Below are 12505 nucleotides of genomic sequence, written 5' to 3'. Positions count from 1 at the left end.
ACCGGCAGTACGATAACAGTGTCCGTATTGCTAACGCGAATAAAACCATAGAACCAGAAATTATGGTCGAAGATGAAACTCATCTCCTTCACGGTAACACAATGAATAGGCCCATAACACCTGATCGTAGCAGAGCAGTGACCCCAGATCCCTTGGAGGGGTTCACCCCGGAGGAACTGGAGATAACGGCCAAGGTCATGCGGGCTATGTCTAAGATACGGCGGCGAACTAAACGGAGTCAGTTATAGTGATCCTGCTACTGTGAAAAAATATGCTAGGCGTGCTCAATTGGGTGAAATTTTCGAAAGAAAGGAAGCCGATTTAATGGCAGGGGGAATACGGGATAAGGTACCGACAAAGCCGCTGATAGTCAATTTGGAGAGTCAGTTCAACCAGGCGAGACAACAACAACTGTCAAGAAGCCGTGGCCAAGAGACCACACCAACCGAGCGCCAACTCACGCAAGGCACCCAGGTGGGAGATTCAGGTTCTTATCGGCATGAGATCTCTAGTGGCCCGGAAAGGCGGGCAGTCAGGGCAATCATCAGGCCCAGAATATCTCCGTTCACACAAGAGGTACTCGACCAGCAAATGGAGAAAATAAAGATGTCGTCCTGTACGTATGACGGTAAGGGGGATCCAAAGCGGTATGTGGCCGCGTTTGAGAGTCATATGTTGCTGTATACAGACACCGATGCTGTGTGGTGTAAAGTTTTCCCTACGACTCTTACCGGCGCAGCCTCGGATTGGTTCTCCAACTTAGAGCCGGGATCAATTGACTGCTTTGAGACCCTAGTGGAGTTGTTCACAGGTCAGTACATAAGTAATAGTGCGAGACAAAGGACATCTGGCAAGCTCATGGCTATTCAACAACGAAAGGATGAGTCGCTCAGAGATTTCATTAGACGCTTCAATAATGAGGCTAACACTATACCAAAATTGCAGCAAGAGATTGCCGTGATGGCATTGATGAATGGGCTAGGTGACAACGACTTCAAAAAATATATGTCGCGGAAGTGTTTCCCAAACTTAGGGGTAGCATTTGCCAAAGCTCACGAATACATAAAAAGTGAGGAGCTGCTAAAAACGAGCCGTCAGATATCGTCGGCAGAGCCCTCCAGAAGGCAAGGTGATAATAGCTCGAATTCCCAAATGGGTGGGGTAAGCAGGGCGCTGCCGCAAGGCCAGCAGCGATCCGGAAGGCCGACAAGGGGATTGGGTCGTTACAGTAGTTATACGCAGTTAAACACCCCGAGAGCGGCAGTATATTCAATAAACCAGAATAGAAAAGATTGGAGTCGACCGGCACCGATGATAACAAAGGGTCGGGACGTGAAGAAATATTGCATGTTTCACAGAGATGTTGGTCATTACACCGAAGAATGTGTTCAGCTAAAAGAGAACATTGAGGACCTTATAAGGAAGGGACGATTATCCCAGTATCGTACTCAGATAGGTCCCAGCCGACAGCAAAATTCACAGCCTAGGAAAACCGAGTACCGAAAGCAGGGGGAACAGTCAATGCAAGATGATACTTACAAGCAGAATCATGCGGAAACATCCAGACAGGGAGGTAATCCGACAGGACGTAAAATAACAATCGACGTTATCACGGGAGGGCCGGTATACGGAGGTTCCGTAAGCGGGGCCAAGAAGAGCTTGTCGGAATATCGGCACCTAGTGAACGCTTTGAGCATAGAGGAACGACCTCGGCCTTCTTCCATGCTTTCGATATCTTTTTCGGAGGAGGATGCTAAGGGAATAGTTTACCCCCATGATGATCCGTTGGTGCTGATACTGACGGTAAATGGAGCAGATATCAAACGGGCACTCGTTGACGGCGGAAGTTCCGCAAATATCCTGTTTGCTAGGGCTTTTGATGCTATGAGGATTGGCCGAAAATACTTGACGCCAGTGTCCTATCCCGTGATAGGCTTCAACGGATCGACGGTACGACCTGAAGGTAGCATTGTTCTTTAGGTTCGAATGGGAGAGGGTCCGGCAGTAAGATATTTCATGGCAGAGTTTTTGGTGATTGACATGTCATCCGCTTACAACGCCATTGTCGGTAGGCCTTTAATTCATGACATGCAAGCTGTGGTGTCAACGTACCACTTAACCATGGTATACGTATCCAACGCGGGAACAACAGAGCGCGTACGGGGTAGTCAGACTATGGCAAGGGAGTGTTATGTATCGACATTGAAGCAACCGGGCCGACAGCCAGCTGGTGAACGGACACCAGCCAAGCGAGAACGAATTCCTTCCACGCATGACTTGGCTATGGGAAATTTTTGATACTAGGCCAGTAACTGCTCCACGTCCTTCCCCGGGAGGCGAGACTGTCGAGATCGAGTTGCAACCCGGAGTGCCCGGTAGGGTAGTGCGTGTGGGATCCGATATGGATGTCGACACGCGCTGCCATTTGGTGGAATTGTTGCGAGAAAGTGCTGACGTATTCGCTTTCTCGGCGGACGAGATGCCCGGGATACATCCGACGTCATAGTGCACAAGCTCAACGTCGACAGGAGAGCAAGACCTGTTCGAAAGAAAAAAAGGAACTTTTCAACAGAGAAAATGGAGGCTATTCAATCAGAGGTGAACAAATTGCTAGCGGCCGGTTTTATCGAACCCAGCACATATCCCGAATGGTTAGCGAATGTGATCATGGTAAAGAAGCCGTTAGGGAAGTGGAGAATGTGCGTGGACTTTACGGACTTGAACAGAGCCTGCCCGAAATATTGCTATCCTTTGCCGAGGATAGATAGATTGGTAGATTCAACTTCCGGTCACGCACTACTGAGCTTCATGGACGCTTTCTCTGGCTATCACCTGGTCAGCTTATACGAGCCGGATCGAACCAAGGCGGCATTCATTACCGATTCCGGAGTTTTTTGTTACAGGGCTATGCCGTTTGGATTGAGAAATGTAGGGGCCACATATCAGAAACTGGTCGACAAGGTATTTGCGAACCAGAAAGGAAGGAATGTAGAAGTGTACGTGGACGATTCAATTGTGAAAAGCCATTTGGCTACGGATCACGTCGCTGATTTGAGAGAAACTTTTGAAACCCTTCGACGCTACAGGATGAAGTTAATCCCGGAGAAATGTGTGTTCGGCGTCCGATCAGGAAAGTTTCTCGGTTTCATGGTGAGCGAAAAGGGGTATAGACGCTAACCCTGATAAGATTGCGGCGATTCTTAGCTTGCCAGAACCAAAGTGTATAAAGGATGTACAAAAGCTCACCGGTCGAATGGTTGCGTTAACAAGATTCATCAGCAAGTCAGCTGATAAAGCCCTACCATTCTTTGTAATTTTGCGACAAAACAAGCTGTTTGAATGGGGGAAGGACCAATCTAAGGCGTTCCACGCTGTGAAAAATCATTTGAGGTCCTTACCCACCATCGCAAGGCCGGAACAAGGAGAAATGTTGCAGCTTTATATCTCGGCCTCAGCAAAGACGGTAGCAGCAGTGCTCCTAGTAGAGAGGCAAAAAATCCAACTGCCAATTTACTTCGTGAGCCACGTTTTAAATGCTGCCGAGAGAAGGTATCCGGTAGTAGAGAAGATCGCGTATGCAGTAGTTATGGCTGCACGAAAATTGCGTCCTTACTTTGATGCGCATGCAATTGATATCTTAACGAACCAGCCGTTAGAGAAATCTTTGCAAAAGATGGAAACGTCTGGCCGTTTGCTTAAATGGGCGATTGAATTATCTGAATATGTTATTACATATAAGCCAAGGGTATCAATCAAAGCCCAGGCTTTGTCTGACTTCATTGTCGAAACGTCATATTATGAAGAGGAGGATGGTGCCGGCACATGGAAGGTATCAGTTGACGGTTCATCTACTTCAACCAGCTCAGGGGCTGGGGTAATTATGATCTCTCCCCAGGGAGATGTGTTCGAGTATGCCGTTAAGTTCAAGTTCAAAGCCTCGAACAATGAGGCAGAATACGAAGCAGCGTTAGCAGGGATACAGCTGTGCATATCTGCGGAAGCAAAGTGCATTGAGATGACAACTGACTCTCAATTAGTGGCAAATCAGTTTAACGGCACTTACGAAACTCGAGAGCCAAGTATGACGGCATATTTGGCAAAACTCAAGAGTGTTACTTCTGGTGTAGAATACTTCGAAATCAAGTTGGTTCCTCGGGCAATGAACACACTGGCAGACGCCTTGGCTAAACTCGCAAGTTCAAGCTTCAATGACTTGGAAAGGACAGTTATGGTGGAGGTTTTGAAAGAAAGAAGTATTGACGAACAACCTCCTAAGGACGTATGTTGCACGATTGCGGGACGAGAATGGTATGATGATATCTTGGCTTACAAGGTACATAATTTTCTTCCTGCCGACAAGGCGGAGGCAAGAAAGGTCCAGAAAGACAGTGTCTGGTTTATCATGTTTCGAGGCTTGTTGTATAAGCGGGGGTTTTCGTTACCGCTACGAAGGTGTATAACGGCTTATAGAGGTGGCCAGTGGGCCGGGTTGGACCCAGCCCACCCTAACTCGCACGGCTGGTGGGTCACGTGGGTCCGACCCGGTTTCAATCCGGCACAGCCCGGCACAGCTCGGATTTAATCCGGGTTGTGTCGTGGGTCCAGAATTTTCGACACAACCCATTTCAACCCAGCTCAGTTTAACCCGTTTGATTCGACCCAAATCGCACAACCCGTTTTGACTCATTTAATTCGACACACCTAGCCCGTGAACCCACCTAACCCGACCCACCTGGCACAACCCAGCCCGCACGGCCCACCCGCACGAATGACCCACCCAACCCGCACGAGCCAACCCACCTAACCCGCACGCATGACCCACCCAACCCGCACGCATGACCCACCCAACCCGCACGGCCGGCACAACCCGCACGGCCCGCACGCACAACCCGCACGGCCCGCACAGCCCGCACAATTCGCACGACCCGCACGGCCCGCACGGCCTAACATCCATTTTAAAAAAAAACGGCTAGTTTTTTGTATCTAACGGCTAGTTTTTTGTATCTAACGGCTAGTTTTTTAAGTGTATGATCATCCATTCTATTTTTCCTATAAATACCAATTCCATTTCACTCAAATTTCCACACAAATTCAAGCTTTCTTTCTCTCTTACTTAAAAATTCTTATTGTTCTCAAATTCTCAAGTGTTATATAGAGTTATATTTTTGTTAAAAAAAATCTCCTTAATATTATTATTAGTATTCTTAAGATTCTAAAAAAAAAAAAGTTCTTCTCCATATTATAATTAGTAATCATACAAAAAAAAATGAGCTCAAGAGGAGGAATGGGAAGGAGTCAAAGTGGTGGTCGAAGTGGTAGCCAAAGGAGTGGTGGTGCAAATTTTTCGTATGAAATTAATACGAAAAATTTAAACCAATTTGTCAATGAATATGGAGATTATGGTTTAGGAGATAGGCAAAATATTCAAACGTCTCCACCACAACATTTCTCCCACGAGTCCCACCAATCATCAAGTTCAACTATGCCACCTCCATCGCAACCAACATCTCAACCTTCATCTCAAGGTAATTTCTAATTAAATTTTTATTGTTATGAATATTTAAAAAAACTATTATTAATGATTATAAAGTTAGTTTAGTTTCCAATTTTCTATGATTTACAATTAGTTAATTACCATGAAAAATGCGTTTAAATAAGTATAATTAAAATATTTAAAATTTAAAAGCTTATTTTCATGAATAGCATTTAAAAATTAATTTTAATAATTTGATTTATGAAAGGTGGTGGCGGTGAAAGTAGAGGTCGAGCACATTTTTCTTGGGTGTGGAAACATTTTGAACGAGTTGAGGTCACACCCCCGGGATGGCAACCTGGTCAACCAAAGAGGTTCACGTGTACATGCCTAGTTTGCAAGGCGCTAGGTGCAAATGTCAAGTCATATAATTGGAAAACGGGAGATGGAACCGGAACCTTGAGTCGGCATTTGCAAAATAAACACGACTTGTTCGAAAATGGCCCCCGTCCTTCGGGGGGTGGCGTCCAAACACAATTGGGTGGATACATGAACCAACCCGGCGGAGGTACACCTTTCATTTATAATAAAGATAGAATGATTGATGAAATGAGTACTTTAGTTATTGCTAATGAATACCCTTTTAGTTACGGTGAAAATGCAAACGTTGAGCATTTTAATAAAGTTGCATTACAACCTGCATTTACTCGTGTCCCCAGAAATACCCTAAGACGTTATACACAAACTTCTTATTATAAGTATAGGAGTGGTTTGATTGAATTATTTCGTACTTTTGATGGTCGTGTTAGTTTTACAAGTGATACATGGACTTCTAGTTTTGGCGAACCTTTTCTTTGCATTACTGCTCATTGGGTGGATGATGATTGGTTTATTCAAAAACGTATACTATATTTTCAAGCTATGGAAGAAAGGCATACCGGTTTTAACATCAAAGTTCGTATTTTGGATTGTTTAAAAGAATTTCACTTGAATAATAAAGTTTTTTCTTTGTCTCTTGATAATGCAACTGCAAACACAAAGTGTATTGACTATTTGAAAAATGACTCCGAGTTGAATTTGTTGTTGGGTGGTAGTCTCTTGCATGTTAGATGTTGTGCTCATATTTTGAATTTGTCTGTTCAAGAGGGTCTCGCTGAGTTGCAACCATTGCTAAACCCAATTAGAACAGTTATAAAATGGATTAGGATTACTCAGTCAGTTAGAAGAAAGTACATAGCTATTTGTAAAGAGAGAGGTCTTAAGAAAAGACAATGGTCTATTGATACCCCTACCCGTTGGAATTCTACTTTCAAGTTGTTGAGTGATGCTATAAAGTATCGTGATATTTTGACCCAACTTTACAATGAGACTCGTGTTGATCCTACTGAGTTAATAACCGAAAGTCATTGGACTAATGCTTCTTTTGTTCGTGATGTTTTAAATGCTTTTGATAGTGCAACTCATATTTTCTCTTATATTTATGAGCCTAACGTTCATTTAGTCATAATTGAGTGTGTTAAAGTTGTTCACACCATCGAAGAGCATATGAAGATTGATGGACTTCGTCCCGTTCTTGATAGCATGAAACGTAAGTGGCATACTTATTTTAGTGAATTTCCAATCATTTATGGAATTGCTGCTATTCTTGACCCCGGTGTCAAAGTTGAAGGTTTGGAAAATCTTTTAGAATTTTATTATACAAGTTTAAGTATCGATTATGATGTTAGTGAATATATTAACAAATGCAAATCTGTTTTGGGAGACCTTTATGATCATTATGCATCTATTTATGGTTTTGATTTGGCAACACCAACTACTACTAGCACTTCCGATTCTAGATTTGGTTTTCTTGATAAAGTTATGAAAAAAAAACACAAAGCATCTACATCATTCTCATCATCATCTTCTTCAACACTTGCTATTAATGATTATTTGTCATATCAACATGAGACCAACAACAACTTTCAAATTATAAAATGGTGGCAAGAACATAAAAAAAGTTTTCCTATATTGGCGAGAATTGCAAAAGATATACTTGCAGTTCCCGCTTCATCTGTTGCTTCCGAGTCTGCTTTTAGTGCAGGTAGAAGAGTGTTAGATGAAAAAAGATCTCGCTTAACTCCGGAAAGCATTCAAATTTGTGTTTGTAAGAAAGATTGGGATCAAGCTGAAAGAAGAACTCAAGGTTTAAAGGAAGACGAAGACGATGAAGATGATCCTGTGATGATATTGGAGTCGTCAACGGATGATGCAGCTTCCGGGGATGATGATGCAACAAACATGGGTGGCTAGAAAAGTCTAAATCAGGTACGCTAAGAACTACGTGGGCTTTGATTCTTTCGGGATACGTAGGCAACTTATTTTTCGAAAATTACAATTTAATTGCAAAATTAAATTTTAGTTTTCTAAAGATAGGTCCAAGCCCCCCCCCCAAATTTCAAAAGAAGTACAATATAAGAACTACGCTGGCTTTGATTCCTTATTTTATAATATAAGGATACGTAGGCATCTTAATTAAGAGCAAGCCATCAAATTGTTAATTTTGTAAAAATTAAAACACCACACAACCCACCCGACCCTAACCCACGAACCCACCCGACCCTAACCCACAAACCCACCCGACCCTAACCCACAAACCCACCCGACCCTAACCCACTAACCCACCCGACCCTAACCCGCCTAACCCACAAACCCACCCGACCCTAACCCACTAACCCACCCTTCGACCCACCCTAACTCACTAACCCACCTTGACCCGTCTAACCCACGAACCTAGCTCGACCCACCCATGACCCGTCTAACCCACAAACCCAGCTCGACCCACCCACGATCCGTCTAACCCACAAACCCAGCTCGACCCACCCACGACTCGTCTAACCCACGAACCTAACCCTGGTGTGTCCAACTTCTCCGACCCAACCCATGACCCGGCCCACCCTACCCTACGTGTGTCGTGCCGTGTGTCATGAAACCCCAACCCGCGACCCACCTAACCCTAACCCAGCTCGCACGACTCGCACGGTGGACACCTCTAACGGCTTATGAGTCGGCAAGGCTGATAGAAGAAATACACGAGGGTGATTGCGGTAATCATGCGAGGGGTCGGTCAATGTCCTTAGAAGCAATGAAACGGGGCTACTATTGGCCGACAATGAATGCGGATACCATGGAATATGCTAAAAAATGTGACAAATGCCAGAAGTACGGCCCGGTGATTAACCAACCTCCAAATGATTTAACACCCATTCTTAACCCAATCCCATTTGCTCAGTGGGGGATGGACATCATTGGGCCGTTTACGTCAGCAACAGGTGGCCGTAAGTTCTTGATTGTGGGGATAGACTACTTCACCAAATGGATAGAAGTAGAGCCGGTAGTAAAGATTACAGCAAGTGAGGTAAAGAAGTTTATCTGGAAAAGCATCTTTAAGCGTTTCGGATTGCCGACAGCAATGGTGTTTGATCACGGTTCACAATTTGATTGCAGCCCGGTAAAAGACTTTTTAAGCATATACAAAGTCAAGTTTGCGTACGCAGCGGTATGTCACCCGCAGTCAAACGGCCAAGCTGAGGCCGCTAACAAGCAGATACTAGGGGCAATTAAGAAAAAGGTAGAAGACGCTAAAGGCTTGTGGGGAGATCTGATACCTGAAATTTTATGGGCAAATCGTACGACAACAAGGGAAACAACGGGGGAATCTCCTTTTAACCTTGCTTTCGGCTCAGAGGCTGTGGTTCCGGCGGAAGTGGGATTACCTTCTTTTCGGGTACAACACTTCTGCGAAAGTCAAAATGATTTGCTGCTTCGACAGCAATTGGATTGCCTACCGGAAGTAAGGTTGACAGCTGCCATAAAGTCTGCGGCATACAAAAACCGAATGAGACATGCTTATAATCGGCGCGTCAATTATCGGCCCATGGAAGATGGTGATTTAGTTCTGCGTAGAACAGCCGCGACTGGTAAAGGGAACGCAGAGGGTAAATTCACCGCGACTTGGGAGGGGCCTTACCAAATATATGAAACACTTAGGCAAGGGTCTTATCGGCTAATGACCCTTGAAGGTGTTCCCCTGAAGAATGTTTGGAACGCTAGTGTGTTAAAGAAATATTTCATGTGAAACGTAAATATGTTCTATTTTATGTATCTATTTGATGACATGTTGTCACACATATGTTAACGGCATTTGCTAGTATTGTAATCTATTTCGACACCTATGAAATATAATCTTATTACCTACTTTCGATACGATCTGATCACAGCCTAGCTAGCTGACTCGGTCGTTCAAGTGAGGGAATATATAAAAAAATAATAATAATGATAATGGACCTCAAGGGGAGTTGAAAGTGCGGTCTGATCCACTGCCTTTGCTCAGCCTGACAAAGGTTGGATACTTTATCTCAATATGTTTTATATCCGATATTCAGCACAGGCATTCCAGAGTTTTCCCAGAATTTGTTTACGAATAAATTCTGCCAAAAAACTCGTGGAGTATTATTGGTAGGGTATATCTTAGAAATACCGATAATAAAGTATTATTGGTAAGATGTATCTTGGAAATACCGATAATAAAGAATTATTGGTAAGATGTATTGTTGGTAGGGTATATCTTAGAAATACCGATAATAAAGTATTATTGGTAAGATATATCTTAGAAATACCGATAAAAAAGTATTATTGGTAAGATGTATTTTGAAAATACCGATAACAAGGTTGAGTGCGTTTTTGGGTCTTCCAAATATTTTAAATCGCAAGTAAAATACCAAGAAGTGTAATTTTGAAAGCCGAAAACGTAAATTCGTGTTAAAAATCAAGGAGTAACTAAAACGCGATTCAAGGAGGGCAATCATTAAATGAGATTACGGTAAAGATGGGAGAAATAAATTGTAACGAGTACATACATACGCAAATAAAATGTCCAAAACAATTGAAAGAAAAAATGTGACATAATACAGACGGATATAATTGTTTGAAGCATAAAACAGATACAGACAAGCATGAATATTACAGCCCAGGGATGACTGCCCTCCTGATTAATTCTTGTCTGCCTCCTTGGTTGATTCACCCGCGTTAACAGGCTCTTTTTCAACTTCTTTACTGGAGGGACCGGCAGACCCATCTTTACCAGCATAAGTGGCAATAGGGCTACTGATAAGGGCGTCATCAAACTCCGCTTCCGGCAACTCGCGTGGGTCTAAGTTGGTTATCACAGCATGCAGGGGGAGCTCGTCAAAGTATTCACTCTCATAGCTGGTAGGAGAGTGGTTCCTTTCCTCGTTAAAGGCCTTCTCGACAGCCTGCCATTTCGTTGAATCCCACCCCTCCGCTTTGCACACACAACGATGCGCAGAGACCCATCCGGCAGTGTACCGGTCAACCAGCAAGTTGGCATAGAGGTCGGTCTGCAGGAACCGATTAACGGCTCGGCGCCTGATTCCCGGCTTGTCGCGCTCCATCTCCTCAACTTGGCTGGCCAGCTTTGCCTTAGCATCCCTCTCGTCCTTCCGGCTCTGCTCAAGGCTGGCTACCTTCTTTTGTAGTAGCTCCTGATCCGCCAGCTTCCTGTTTAGCTCGGACACTTGCTTTTGCAAAGTTTTTATGTCGGATTTAACCTTGTCGCGCTCTTTGACGACGAGCTTACAAGCGTCGTCAGCCTTCTTCAGCTTGGTCTCAGCATTATCGGCAACGCGCTGATAATGATGGTACATGTGTACCACCTCGACATCAGAGTTGACGGTCTAGTAGACGATAACAGACATTGCCGTTAATAAATATAAACAGCAATATAGAGAACAAAAATATGTTACACAGATATGATACATATCTAGCAGGTAAGAATGCTATATTACCCGGAGCATGTTGTTCATTAGCTGACCGCAGGGAGCAGCAGCCCGGTTGACAGGCCTGTCGGATGGCGTCGCCAGGTCCTTGAGTACCCTCCACCCCATGCTTTCGCCGGTCGCAGGGTCGTCACAGAGAACAGACTCTCCGCGATTGACGTTGATCCGGGGGTGCGATGGGTCACCGGCAGCACCAGAGGGCACAGCGAGCCCGTCAATGACTTCTGTCGGGATTCTGACGTGAGGAATCTCGATAAAATCAGTGACGCCAGCCGGGACGAAAGCATTATGATTTAGGCCGCCAGTGCGCCCCGAGATGATTGTCGTCTCCCTGCTTGGAGGCTTTTCGATGCTGGCCATCTGGCCGGTTCTGACCTCGGTGCTGACCCCAAGACTTTTTGGATCTCTTAGGGTGACCGTCAGCTTCTTTGCCGGTTGGGGTTCGGTCTCGTCCTCTAGGTTGACGACTCCATCCGGCCAAGATTCCTGCACCTCCGGACGGAGAGGGGCCGTGTCGCCATCATGTCTTTTCTGTTGCTTCTGTGGCTCTCAGTCGGAGGGCTCGGAAGTCCTCTTAGATGCATTCCCGCCACCCCTTTTTACAGCTAGGGTGCGGGGCTTAGTAGTGCGCTCGGTAGGGGCCATATCCTGTCGCCTTTTTCTTTTTTTTGTGGAGGCTCTGGTAGTGAAAGAGGGCAGGGTGTCGTATGACTTCTTTGGCCAATCTGGGCATTGGTGCTTCACTCTCCTGTCAGAATGCAACCCTAATCGGCTAAAGTCAAGCTTGTCAAGACCTGGTGAAAGGCAAACCGATAATAAACGTCAATAACCGATATGGTAAAGGTAAGCTTGGGCGTAAAAAAAAAATAATAAAAAAAAAGAAAGTGTAAGTAAATACACACAGGTAGGTACGAGAATAAGCAGACAACGCACTTGTAAATTATTTAGAAATCACAAATACGGTGAAGGCAAATATAAGCAAATTTATATAATACTTAAATTCATCCATACCAAAAGCATCGGTATGGCAGAGACCGACATGAGAAAGAGGGGCGTTTCCCAGTATATAATTACAATGGGGCAACCACACCCCCGGAACGGCTTTATTCTTCTTACCAGCCCTAACATATGTACAATTAAACCATTTAAAAGCCTTTTTCTCCATCGGTCCTAACTTTCTCGACCGTATGGTCTC

General features: G+C 44.5%; 1 protein-coding gene across 1 annotated transcript; it reads left to right on the top strand.

The window, feature by feature from the left end:
- Window positions 1-324: 324 nt before the first annotated feature.
- LOC110693394 lies at window positions 325-1980 on the top strand. Its single transcript, XM_021870516.1, has one exon. The coding sequence runs from the start codon at window positions 325-327 to the stop codon at window positions 1978-1980; it is 1656 nt and encodes a 551-aa protein (XP_021726208.1).
- The last annotated feature ends 10525 nt before the right edge of the window (window positions 1981-12505 follow it).

The sequence above is a fragment of the Chenopodium quinoa genome, unplaced genomic scaffold, assembly GCF_001683475.1.
Source record: "Chenopodium quinoa cultivar QQ74 unplaced genomic scaffold, ASM168347v1, whole genome shotgun sequence".
Classification (NCBI taxonomy): domain Eukaryota; kingdom Viridiplantae; phylum Streptophyta; class Magnoliopsida; order Caryophyllales; family Amaranthaceae; genus Chenopodium; species Chenopodium quinoa.
This window is presented reverse-complemented; position numbering and strand designations above follow the sequence as displayed.

Bases quoted from the DNA above. Each gene is read 5' to 3' on its own strand.
- LOC110693394 (XM_021870516.1), top strand. From the start codon at position 325: ATGGCAGGGGGAATACGGGATAAGGTACCGACAAAGCCGCTGATAGTC.